The 13816-nt window shown below is 44.3% G+C and overlaps 2 protein-coding genes across 2 annotated transcripts in view; both read left to right on the top strand.

Moving 5' to 3' along the window:
• ank2b (ankyrin 2b, neuronal) overlaps positions 1-8591 on the top strand; it is a gene marked incomplete at its 5' end in the record, with an annotated part of 116473 nt that extends 107882 nt beyond the window's left edge. The window contains 6 exons of the mRNA XM_084043510.1: positions 1706-1798; positions 2419-2502; positions 3173-3337; positions 3655-3843; positions 4525-4616; positions 5685-8591. Coding sequence (XP_083899636.1) covers positions 1706-1798; positions 2419-2502; positions 3173-3337; positions 3655-3843; positions 4525-4616; positions 5685-5904 — 843 coding nt within the window. The 3' untranslated portion in view covers positions 5905-8591. The remainder of the gene's footprint in view (positions 1-1705; positions 1799-2418; positions 2503-3172; positions 3338-3654; positions 3844-4524; positions 4617-5684) is intronic.
• Positions 8592-10038: 1447 nt separating this feature from the next.
• Positions 10039-13131, top strand: LOC311034413 (solute carrier family 12 member 7-like; the record flags this gene model as incomplete). Its single annotated transcript, XM_084042294.1, has 1 exon — positions 10039-13131. The coding sequence occupies one exon, from the start codon at positions 10039-10041 to the stop codon at positions 13129-13131; it is 3093 nt and encodes a 1030-aa protein (XP_083898420.1).
• Between the last annotated feature and the right edge of the window lie 685 nt (positions 13132-13816).

Raw genomic sequence — 13816 nt, 5'->3', positions numbered from 1 at the left:
ACATGTCTAACCAGATGTTGCGTGGTGGAAAATAATTGTAGTTTCTTTGAATGGTGATGTTAAACTGGTGAAAATGTGATGTGAAGTTAATGGCGCATGCTCAAGTGTATACGTAATATGTTCTTAATCAGATGGTAACTGACATTCATTTACAGGGTTCACCTCAAACAGCAAAGGAAACACAGTTGCAGACAGAGAATAAAGTAGAAAACAAGCTGCTGCCCACTGCAACAGAGACACAAGAACTTGATCAGTCATCAGACCAATCGCATGGTTACTCGGACTGGGAGCTGTCCCAGTCCAGTGAGCTTTTTTCACCGATGTCAAGTTCCTATCTGGTGCCACCAGATTATGATGCCATATTTTCAGGACGTCAGGCCCCGAGAGCTTCTGAATGTAGCCGAGGCTCTCCGACAGACCTGAGTCCAGTCTCCCCGGTGTTCAGTGATCCCTCTTCAGCTCAGGGTGTCACTCAGGCCACCCCCAAGGAAACCGCGGAAGACTTACAGTTCTCTCCAGGCTTCAGGAAAGTCCTCTCAGAGTTTGAAAAAACACTCTCTGAGTTTGGAACACAGGAGCCAAAAGTTTCCGAAGAAAAACTCCATAAGCGCCCAGAATCCTCGTTACATTCTGACTCTGATGTGGAGTTCTTTGACTGCCATCAGGGCCTCTCAGAATTGTCTGAAACAGAATATAACCTGGAACCTGAGATCAGCTATCGGATCTCTGAGCCCCCATCCCCTATGCCTGGTAGCAGCCCTGAAACTGGTTTCTTTCAAGAAAGCCCCCCTGAATACGCAGGCCAGTCGTTCCTTCGGGTGGATCATCACAAGCGCTTCTCGTCGGGCAGTGAAGGCCTCAGCGACTTGACTTATGATTCAGAAGGTGCAAAAGAATACAGAGCAGAGAGGAACTTGCCTGTATGTGAGGAGCTACCCTCCAGAGATGATGCAGGCTTTGATGATGATGATGATGATGACTTTCTGGGAAGGGTAAGAGGTCAAGCATGAGCTCACCGCTGCCCTGGTTCGTGTCCTGCCTGCTCGGGCTGCTTGCAGTGGGGCTGCACTTGACATTAAGAAGGCTGCCAAACTAAAACACATAGCTTAAGAGTGTTATTCAAAGAATTCAACTAGGAGGCTAATGAGTGCCATGTTTGCATGTGTGCATTCACCTACTGTACATCAACGCAATAACAGAAAAGGTCTAACAACAACTTTGAGGACAGAATAGAATATTGGATGGTGATTGGTGACTGAGTTGGTGTGCTGTGTTGACAACAGCCCATTTTGAACTAAACATTGACCTTCACAGGGTGTTGGGACATAATAGATTGTGTAATAACGCTGTATGAACCACTTTCACATTGCTTTTACCCTTTTGCTCATTTTGATTTTGGCTTGTTGTCATTTCTATCCACGCATGTCCGTTTTGGTCAAACGTTGATATATCCATCTGTACCTTCTCTTCATCTTCTTCCAATGTTGCGTTATCCATAATGTATACAATATTATTTCATACCCTCATCTATTGGTTTTAAAGAACCTCTCTGTCAAACTAAACTACGAAAGCCAAATCCCATTGCTCAAACCAAGAGAAAAGAAGGGACAGGTTTTGCCTGCTATAGTATAGTATAGTATATGCCTGCGGTGACACTGTACACACATGTCCTATTGACACATACCGGCTGTGTGCTGTCTCTCAGGAGATAGAGGAGGAGCTAGGGATGCTGTCCTCTGATAGCTCAGAGGAGGAGGTGATAACTACCAGGGTGGTCCGACGCAGAGTTATCATCCAGGTAAACCAGCATGAGCATGTACGGGTGAAGGGATGCTGTTCGTCCCCAGTGTGCAGTGGTGTGATGCTAGGCTAGTTGGTAGCATTTATTTAGTGGTTGCTGTTTCTTTCATGCAGCATTGACTTAACAGGTGTTGAGATCTACTTGATAGCTGCATCAGGTATCGTTGGGAAAGACAACTATTCTTTACGACCTATGGGGAAGCTTATGCCATTTTCTTTGTTCATTTCATTTCTGCATCATACTCATCCATTTTATTTTGTGGTGTTGACAATGATCTTGTGGTTTTTCTGCACCCTATTGTCAACATTAATTTACTGTTGTCAAAATCTTGAAAATCAAAAGTCTACACACTGAAATGTTTGGGTGATAACATAAACCAGGGTTCTCAGCCAGTCGGTTGCAAGATATTCTGACAGCATCCCAATCCAAACAACTTTAAATGAGCACTGTTATGTTGTGTGTAATATTGGGTACTGACTTCATGGTCATTGTAAAATCCAAAGCCTCAGTATGCAACTAGTTGAGAATCCCGGGTATAATGTGTGTAATGCTTAAATTGTGCCCTTGTGTGTACTACTGTAGCATAATTTATCTAACGGTGTGCTTGGTCCATACAGGCGGATGATTTGCCAGACATCCTACCACAGACTGTGACGGAGGAGAAGTACACAGATGAGCACGGAAACATTGTCGTCAAGAAGGTACACTAATGTTTACTTGCCTAACCACATGAACCCTAGCATCCCTATCCTGGGCATGTCATAATACTTGAACATTCAGAAAGAATCTTCAAACATTCAGCAAAAATAGCAGATCTTAATCTGCTATTTTTGCAATTTAATGTACAACTAAGTAGGGTGTAAGTGGTTAACACAATTAGTTTACATGATGCTACTACCTTGCATTAAAGGTACACTATCATGATTTTCAACATTATCTCCATATTTATGTTGTACTTCGTTGTATTTGTTGTATAAGAATTTGTATTCTTTATTTATAGATAATCAAAGAAATTAACTGCACATCACCACCATTATAGATTCTATCTAATGATTGATAACCTCGATCACACAGCATTTTTGTATCATAATGCTCATGTTCCCCAGAGATAGTGTAGTGGTTAAGACGCTCATCAATGGAGAAACATGTCCTGGACTAGGACTGAACCCTGTTAGATGCTTTCCTGTGCTTAACCTAATCTGTGTTTCTGTTAAGTGTCTCAGAAAAGATAATCACAACGTGAATTGCACTGCTCAATCCTCTTCATGGGACCTCTTAAAAAACGAATGGTCGAGTGATGTTTTTTATTCAGCCATGAAGGAAAAGGTGTCCGTCCCTCTGTACTGTTTAAAACTCTGTCCTCTCCACCAGATCACAAGGAAGGTGATTCGTAAGTATGTGTCTGCGGACGGAGTGGAGAGACAGGAGGTGACCATGGAAGGCTCTCCTCAGGAGATGGTGCCCATAGAACAGGGAGACGTAGTGTCCAGAGTGGTGAAGAGAACTGTGGTTCGCAGCGCGGGAGATCAGGCAGAGGTCAGTGGCATGATCTATGAGTCTATTGACACTTTTATGACATTATTTGTTGCCTTGGTATTCAAACATTTGCAACACAGATGTTTTTTTTTTACTCTCAGACTGTACAGATAAAAATATCCATGATAATGAGATAAAAGTATACATAGTAAAATCGTCCTGTAAAAACCCAAATGGACCCATCCATTTTAACACGGAGGATGTAACTGTGTATATTATCGCACACAAGGTACTGCCAAATATACATAAGTGTTACAGATCAATCATGTAACTTAATTTCCACTGACTTAGTCAAATGCTTTGACCTCTGATTGCAGCTGACCTTCTCGGAGCCCCTGGCTCTGGGCACTGCCACCGTCTCTGAGTTTGAGGCGGAGCCGGTACAAGGTCGGAAGGTCAGCAAGGTGGTCAAGACGACGGTGGTGAAAGGCGAGAGGATGGAGAAGCAGACGGGTGACGCCTCATTGGCTGCCGACCTCCCTTCAGCCAGAGAGGACTTTGAGAAGGTCAGTAGAGGACCAGCCCACATTCCTGTCAACGCTACTGCAGGATCTGGGCCTGGTTTAGCGTCCTTAAGCCTAGTTTAGTCCAAAGATTTGCGACATAATTAAGTTGGAGGACGATTTATGCTTTGGTAAGACTGTTTTGAAAATAACCAATCTACAAACTCACAACACATCACAGATGGCGCTGTGAGCTTGTAGATCTGATTTTTGGTATGCGGCATGATGAAGCATACTGTAGGTTAACTTTGCAGAGAAAAATCAGTGGCCTGAATTACCACTTAGACAATATAAATGTAGACGAGGGTTAAAATATCAATAAAATGTTAAAATATCAATAAAATAACTTTTCAGTCCATCTAGGACTCATTTTGATCCACATGGACTTGAAGAAGATCCACATGAAAGAGTGTTTGTGATGTTTTAATTTATGTTTAATTGTCCAGGAATTATATTATCTTCACTGACAGTCCAACATCATACCTTGATTTGCAAATTGTGGCGCCAAACGGTATATGCCATATTTTCATATTACCTGTTGATAACTATTGTCAAAGATGTTTTTGAACTTGAAGAACAGGGGAAAGCTATTTCTGTTGCAATCCTACTGTAGTGTTTTATAATTCCACTTGCTTCTTCTTTTCATCTTTCTCTCCTTGTGTCCTCCCTGGCTGTCTCCTCCAGGCACTGAGTTATGCGGGAGGCTTTGGGAAAGTCCTCCTGCCTCAGTTAGTAGAGAGAGAGATTGTTCAGGACGACGGTTCTGTGGTCAAAAGGTTCGACTACTAGAGCATGGTGGAGTGTTTAGAAACGCCCTGAAAGACATTCATGTTGACTTGACAACTAAAACAAGGCTTTACAAAAAAATAACTAACTCTGTTATGTGTTCACAAAACTAACTAAAACAAACTAAAATCCCAGCAAATGCCTTTAGTTTTTGTCTTTGACAATTTATTTATTTATAGTATTTTTGAATCTCCCCCCTGACAAATACCCCAATAAAAAAACTAAAACTAAACTAAAACATTCCATAAACTAAACTAGCGAAACTGCTTTAAAAATAAATTAAAACTAAACATAAATTAAAAATAAAAAGTCAAAAAGAATTAAAAAGAAAAAGAAAAAAATTGTGACTTGGTTTACATTCTGTGTGTGTGTGCATGCACGTGCACACATAGACATCAAAGGGGGCTTGAGCCCCTGCCCTTTTATGTCTGTCGGTAAAAAGTGCCCTGCCAAACCATGAATGCAGCATTTATAATGGTGAAAAAAACGTACTCTCCTGAACTGGAATGCATCCTTTAATGTTAAGTTTGTAAAGTAAGAATGCCCCCTAGTCTCCTCTGTCTGTAAACTGTAGAAATCCCTGCGCATCCGTTGGCCCGCACCTGCAGACAGTAAAGTTTACTTAATTGAGCCCCATACCGTGCAGTGCGTGCGCAGAAGCCGATTTACAAGCTCACAACGCGTCGCAACGCGAGGCGTTGTGAGCCTGTAGATCGGCTATTTTTGGTGCGCGATACCGCCCGCCAAACAAAGTATATACACAATCGAAACCTAGCTGAGCGCACGGCACAACAACGCACATCTTCAATGAACACGGACCAATTTGAGACAGATTATCACTTGTCAAGCAGGAGCCTGCTGCCAAGTCTCACCCTTTGAGAGTGAGAGTCACGCAATTTAACCTCTACACGCCTCACGAGTCATACAGGCTATTTTGCATGGATATGAATACAGGTGTGCCTTGAGATTTTGACTTGCCCTTTGGTGTGCCCTGGGAGACGATGCGTTTGAAAGACACTGGCGTCATGGTTATTCGCTCTGTCCTTCTGTGTGCACAGAACCCAGATGCGTAAGTCCCGCACCCAGAAGAGGACGGTGGTGAGGGACGGCCAGGGGAAACATGTGCACATGGAACGGCTGGACGACACCCCCGAGGCCCTGAAGCCCGACGCCCTGCAGCGACACCTGCATCTGCTGCTCCAACGCTACTGTGATGACAACCCCGAGGAAGAAGAGGAGGAGGAGGAAGGAGATAAAAAGGAGGAGAAATACGAGTGATAGGTGGACTCTACGGCCTGACACACCTGGATTCGAACGCTGGTCTCCCGCATGGGTAACCAAACATCCACCGCTCATGCAATGGGGAAACCACCCCCCATTCCACGTGAGGCTCCAAGCCACTGAGTCAGGCTTCTTACCCATTAAACGCTTGAGAATAGGAAGAGATCCTTTTTTTTGGCCCCAAGACCTCTAAATCGTTCACTTTAACAGATAAACCTGCGAGCTGTCCAGTGGTGTCTATCCTGTGGGGAAACTTCGGAGGGAGCCAACTACTAGATGGTTCCATTACGTTTTCACTTCTGGGCTGCTACTGTGCTGCACCCTGTGTACTGTAACACACCCGGGTTTGAAACGAGGTGGTTAAACTGACTCGTCCCACGCTAACCCCACATGTCCCCTCAATCCCTCTCTGCCCTACACAGAATCCTATGGTGATGTAAGCTACCCCAGGCTGCCATGGTTTCCCATCCCTGTAACATTTTGCTCACTCTTTATCATGAATTGTCACTGCACACAAGATTTACATATTTTTGTTATGATTGTCGTACCCCCTCCATGGCAAATAAAGGAGCACTATTCTTGTTTTATTTTGTGCTTTAACTCTTATCTTCTGACTTCCTGTTTCGTTTGCTCATCTTGTGACCAAAGATAGCTACCCTGTATTTTGTCGGGTGACTTATGATGTCGAGATTTTTCGTGGTTATCCTTACTTTTTCTCTCCCTACTGTTGTTTTTGAGCTACCGCAGTCTGATTAAAGGACAACACTTAACGAACGCAATGGCGGATCAAAGTTGAGTGGCATCTTGGGACGTTTGCCTCATGCACAGGCCTCTTCTGGAAGAACTACTGTAAAAAAAACAAAAAACATTTGTACATAGAGGAGAAGGGGAAACAAATCATGCTCGGACTGGGAAGCATAAAAATGTAAAAGCATTTAATACATTAGCCCACCTTTACCTGCTGTACATGTACTGTGCACCAATCAGAATCGCTCTGCTCTTCAAAGGTGTTTTAAGTCACAGATCGCCACCACAACGATGAGATTAATGTTACATAGAAAATAGAACAAATGAAGCCGCAGCTTTGGCAAGATGACAACAAGAGGACTGAATGTGTAAATCTTCCATTGATGACTTTAGGAGTCACTGAACCTCCCTAACTGGTGTATTTGAAAACCTATACTCATCTTCATAGCCATGTACCTGCGCACGTCTCCAAACATGCTCTGTTAATGTTAGAATCCATGTTCTGGAGTAGGCTTGCGTGTAGATTTTCTTTACGACGTGGGCTTTGTGATTGCAACTCCATCGTCTCGCCATGGCGTTGCCGTCTGTCATTTACTTTCTATGTGTCTTGTCTTTGTTACGTGATGTGCATTCACCTATTCTTCCGAGCGGTGTATCAAAAGCCGCCACCCATGTGTGTAACTACGTGTGTGTGTGTGTGTGTGTGTGTGTGTGTGTGTGTGTGTGTGTGTGTGTGTGTGTGTGTGTGTGTGTGCGTGTGTGTGTGTGTGTTGTGTATGTATGTTAGTTGATAGACCATAGCATCCTCGCCGGCATCATTAACCTGACATGTGAAAGAAAGTATTGATCAGGAATGTTTCTTTTAATTTCATTTTTGTCATTTTATTCAATTTGCAGAATAAGCACTTCTCCTGCTGTAGGCATGGTGTACAACATATATAGGTTGACCCCTCTGTTCACCCTCAGTGGAACAGTGGAACCCATATGATTGTCTTCGATCCAGCCTGTTATGATTGTAAACTGGGAAGAGTATAGATGGATGGTACGCTGAGTGATGTGGCGCTTTATTTGATCTGCTGTTGCTGATTCCATTTTGCATTGTTCATCGTTGGTATCAGACATCATCATCACTTAAACCCTTTACCTTGTTGACTGGTGTCCCCCAGGGGTCTATACTAGTCCATACCATATCTCTTCGCTGAAAATAGGCAATCTCCAAGCTCACAACTTGAGCTTGTAGATCTGCTATTTTTGCAGAATGTTTGCCTATTATGGCATGCGCAGAAAAACTAGGGTTCAAGTGGTCAAATTCTGGCTCAGAATGACTGTCTCAGTTCAACAGATTATTGCTGATGATAGCATTTAGTCTTGTTTCAAATATTTTTATTGTGAAGCGCTGCAGATACATCACAGAATAATTGTTTTTCTGTTAATTCTTTATTTATTTATTGGCAGCCCTTAGTGATCCTTCAGCGTCTGAAGCTGAGGGTGGCGTGTATGTTTGTGTGTTTGAATGTGTTCTGAAGTAATGACAAACAAGAGGAAATGAGAACTTTGGGGGAGTTGAACGATAACTTGCCATTGTACACGACACTTTGTGTTTTATTTGAATTCTGGTTTGCTGTGAACGCTTTCACAAGTGCAGACATCAAAGAGACTCTGGCATGGAAATGTGTTATTTACAGTACAGATTTGATCTATGTAACAATACAATCCTCACGTTGCCATTTACTTTGAGTGTGATCAAAAGCGCAAATAAAAATGTATGGTCGGAAACAAAAGACCTTTGATTTGATAAATCAGCATCTTGTTTCCATGGTGATAATATATACATATTTACAGTTCCAAAATATCTATGCGGGCATGTATTAGTTATCAAATTATTACTAAAAAGAGAAAAAACAAAACTGAAACGCTAACATGGCATAGCTGTGTGTACATGACAGAAAATAAAATTGTACATGTGTCAAATGTGGACTGAGTAACTGTCATTCTTTCAAAGGTGGATCTGTCTTTTTTAGTGTCTTTTTTGAGGGCCTCAACAGTGGGATAAAATCAATATGGTAACGTCTTATGCAAATGAGCCATGCGGTCGAATGTAAACAAATCGCTAGTGCAGTCTGAATCTGTCATGACCATCATGGATGAACTTCAACCTGGTGTTAGCACTTTCTCCATTTTTGACCCGTTCATCTACATAAACGTTCGGATTTCAAATATAAGGGGTTGAACCTGTAACCTAATTGTCGTGGAGCTGCTCTATCCATTGAGCTATGGCTGGCACTTCAAGCAATATGGTGGTTCTCAAAAATGTTCATGTGAAGGACCCGCAAATTGATATGAATTGGGCCGCATACCCCAATCTGAAATGTATACATTTCAGATAAGGCATACATTTGCATCACTATAGGCGAGGGTCGCTCTGCTGAATGGATGGTGATTAGCGAATTAGTGAATGCTATATGTGTATATCGTGAATGGACGAGGAGGCGGGCTAATGGTCCAACGGCCACTATTCTATTTGGATTTTTTTCACAAAAACATCTCCATGAATTCAAGGCTTCATGGAGTGTGTAATTGATAGAAAGTAAGTATTTTTAGGGTGAACTATTCTTTTAAGTGTCTTGTTCAGGGACACTTTGACACTTTGTGGAGGCCTGGGCTCGAAACTGGTATTTATGGCTTGCCAGGCAGGCTCTCTAACCATTCAGCTATGACCACATTATCAGCAGATATTCTAAGGGAGTTCTACTCTGTTACAGTAAAGGGGTTTCAGGGGAAACTAGCAAAATGAGGAATAATATAATAAAAGACTGTCTTGCTAATAAAGCGTCATGTCTCTCATTTTTTACAATGTATTTGATATTGCCTTTATATTATTTAATAAATTATGCATTTCATCCTCTATATATTGTCCAGCAACCTTTATGATAAAGGCGAAAAAAGATAGTAGACCTGTGGGAGCCAGATTGCTCAGATGCCAATGATTCTGTATTTGGATTCGATCCCATGATCTTCTGGTTTGAAGTCAAGAGCGCTTCCGACTGAGCTATGGATAGAGCAACGCTACATAAGCAGAAGTCACAATGATGTACCAATAACAGTGTTTGCTTCAATTGCTTGGCTTTGGCTTTTGAACTTTCTCAGACAGTGCCATTTAGAGATACTTGCAAAATTCAGGACAAGGGCGCCTGTGCAAATCGGCATGCATGTCAACAGATTGTGTTGTGTGTGATGTTAGACCAGAGCTCTTGTCATCCTTTATGTGTTGAAGATGCCAGAGATTCTTTCATTTTTCTGTACCTTCAGGTTGTAGATACACAGCATAAAGCTGTTGTGGTTTCCCCCTAGGAAACAATGTGATAAGTGGAGACACACAGGAAGATGGGGGATATGAGCGAGAGATTTGTGGTTGTGCCGATCGACGAATGCGACCCTTTTATCAACACAGATAGTGACACAGGGAGCAACTATGATGGCAAGAACATGGTCCTCTTTGAAGAGGAGATGGACAGCACCCCTATGGTTTCATCTCTCCTCAATAAACTGGCAAACTACACCAATCTCACCCAGGGGGCTCAGGAATATGAAGAGGACGAAGATGAGGGACACGAAAAGAAAGCTTTCAGGCCCAATCAGATGGGGACCTTTATGGGCGTCTACCTGCCCTGCATCCAGAACACCCTGGGGGCCCTTCTCTTCTTGCGTCTACCCTGGATTGTTGGCACAGCAGGCATCATGGAATCTCTGGCCATGTGGTTGATTGGCTGCTTATGCACCCTTCTGACGGCCATATCCATGAGTGCGATTGCTACTAATGGTGTTGTACCAGCTGGAGGCTCCTACTATATGATCTCCAGATCTCTGGGTCCAGAGTTTGGTGGAGCTGTGGGCCTCTGTTCCTTCCTGGGAACAACTTTTTCCAGCTCTATGAGCATATTGGCTACAATAGAAGTTTTGCTGACTTACATCTGGCCTCAGGCGGCCATCTTCGTTTCCTTACAGAATAACATGCGTATTTACGGCACCTGTTGCTTGACGCTCATGTCCCTGGTTGTATTTGTTGGCTTGAAGTATGTAAACAAACTGGCCTTGGTCTTCCTCGCCTGTGTCATCCTGTCCGTCTTAGCTATATATGCCGGTGTTATCAAGACCACCTTTGAGCCTCCAGACTTCCCTGTTTGCCTGCTGGGGAACCGCACGCTACGGAACCAGGACTTTGACAAGTGTCTGAAGATGGAGATCATCGACAATGTGACAGTCACTACAAAGTTGTGGAGTCTGTTCTGCTCAGGGCGGGAGCTCAACGCCACCTGTGATGAGTACTTCCATGTCAACGAAGTGAACATGCTACAGGGGATCCCCGGGCTGACCAGTGGAGTCATCTCAGACAACATGTGGAGGGACTACGGTCCACTTGGCATGTTATTAGAAAACAAGCATCTGACATCTATTCCAGTCACTGACAACTCCAGGGACACCTACAGGCCCTACTTGGTAAATGATATCACCACCTCTTTCACTCTGCTGCTCAGTATCTACTTCCCCTCCGTCACAGGAGTAATGGCCGGTGCAAACCGGTCAGGGGACCTACGAAACGCCCAGAAGTCTATCCCCATCGGAACCCTCCTGTCTATTGTTGCCACCTCCATCATCTACGCCACATTTATTGTGATGTTTGGTGCCTGCATTGAGGGTGTTTTGCTCCGAGACAAGTTTGGTGACTCTGTGAAAGGGTACCTTGTCATTGGCAAACTGTGCTGGCCCTCACCTTGGGCGATTATGATTGGCTCCCTTTTCTCCTCCTGCGGGGCAGGGCTTCAGAATTTGACCTCAGCCCCACGTCTGCTACAGGCAATTGCCCGAGACGGCATAATACCCTTCCTACAGGTGTTTGGCCATGGAAAAGCTAATGGAGAGCCCACCTGGGCACTGCTGTTGACTGCAGGAATCTGTGAAATTGGCATCCTCTTTGCCTCCCTGGACGCTGTGGCTCCCATCCTCTCCATGTTCTCCCTGATGAGTTATCTGTTTGTCAACCTGGCCTGTGCTCTTCAGACCCTGCTCCGTACACCCAACTGGAGACCACATTTCAAATACTACCACTGGACCCTATCTTTCCTTGGTATGAGTATGTGTCTTGCTCTCATGTTCATTTTCTCATGGTCCTACGCTATCATAGCCGTGGGCTTCGTTGGCTCCATCTACAAATACATTGAATACACAGGGGCAGAGAAGGAGTGGGGAGATGGGATCAGGGGCCTTTCTCTTAATGCTGCACACTATGCTCTTATGTCCCTCGAGGAGACACCACCACACACCAAGAACTGGTGTCCTCAGTTGTTGGTGCTACTTAACCTGGACTCGGATCTGGCTGTGAAACATCCTCGCCTACTGTCCTTAACCACTCAGTTGAAGGCAGGGAAAGGCCTGACTATAGTGGGGCACGTCCTTAAAGGAAATTATTTCACCAAGGACACTGAGGCCAAAAAAGCTGAGAAAAATGTCAAATTGTCCATGACAGCGGAACATACCAAGGGTTTCTGCCATGTTGTCGTATCGTCCAACCTGCGAGATGGCTTCTCTCACCTCATCCAGGCAGCCGGGCTAGGAGGTATGAAGCACAACTCTGTCCTGATGGCCTGGCCTCGCACCTGCAAGCAGTCCAATGAACAACAGTCCTGGAAGAACTTCATAGAGACTGTGCGTGAGACCACAGTAGCCCATCAGGCTTTGCTTGTGGCCAAGAATGTGGACAGTTTCCCCTCCAACCAGGACCGTCTTGGGGAGGGCACCATCGACGTGTGGTGGGTGGTTCATGATGGAGGGATGCTGATGATGCTGCCCTTCCTGCTCCAACAGCACAAGGTGTGGAGGAAGTGCAAGATGCGCGTCTTCACCGTGGCCCAGATGGATGATAACTCCATCCAAATGAAGAAGGACGTCCAGATGTTTCTCTACCAGCTCCGACTGGACGCAGAGGTGGAGGTGGTGGAGATGTACGACAGTGATGTCTCAGCCTTAACCTATGAGAAGACAATTCAGATGGAGCACAGGTCTCAGATGCTCAAAGAGATACAGCTGTTGAGGACGAGGAGGAAGAGAGAGGCCCAGCTGAGCCATCACCAAGCCGAGAACCTGCCTGGGCGGGTCCATCTGACCCGGACTAAGGAGAAGCGCTTCATCGAGTGCCATCACCATCGTGAGCCCAACGGCAACATGGCCTTACATGACCTCTTCAACATGAAACCGAACCAGACTAACGTTCGTCGGATGCACACGGCAGTGACGCTGAACGAGCTGGTTGTCAACAGGTCCCAGGGAACCCACCTTGTCCTGCTCAACATGCCCGGGCCACTTAAGAACAGAGACGAGGACGCAAACTACATGGAATTCCTGGAGGTTCTTGTAGAGGGCCTCAACCGGGTCCTCTTGATCCGCGGTTGTGGTCGTGAGGTCGTTACCATTTACTCTTAACTAAACAAACACACACACACACACACACCCCAGTGGTGAAGAAGTCAGCTAGCCTTCCCACTCCACCCCCTGGACTTCAGGAAAGACTGGTAGAGTTTCAGTCTCCTGAATCTTCCACTTCAAAATTGCTCCCCCACAGGATCAATCAGCAAAGAGCTTGCACTTCCACTAGAAAGCCCAGGTGCAGGACAAACTGGTCAATAGTACGTTAAAATAAATAGCCTAGTCCGCACACTGCAGTTTAACTTTTCAACCCGCAAAGGGTCTTTATCAGAATGAATGAATAAGTATACTTTTGAAAAATACAAAGCATGAAAAAACAAACCTTATTTTTTCTGTTTTTATTTGTTTATTCATTTTATATTTTTTCCTGTGCTATTTTTCAACTGTGTTGTGGCTCCTTCAATGGTAAGATGCAGTTATTTCTGTGTTTTAAAATGGTTTCTTGTTGCTGCAGTATTATATTTTTATCCCCAGCTGTCAGAGGTGGCTTGTAATTATTTACTGTATGTCATACAGTTTGGTTTCAACTTAATTGGTAAGATATATATTTAATGAATCCAAAATTAAATAATTTGTCACTCATTGAGTGACAGTCACCATCCAGTGGACAGTGTGCGTTACCCAGTCGATGGCTCGTGCTGTCAACTCACACTAGGTGGCATGACTGGATATCGTTGCTGTT

This window comes from Gymnoscopelus microlampas, assembly GCF_963454915.1.
Source record: "Gymnoscopelus microlampas genome assembly, chromosome: 19".
Lineage (NCBI taxonomy): Eukaryota > Metazoa > Chordata > Actinopteri > Myctophiformes > Myctophidae > Gymnoscopelus > Gymnoscopelus microlampas.
This window is presented reverse-complemented; position numbering and strand designations above follow the sequence as displayed.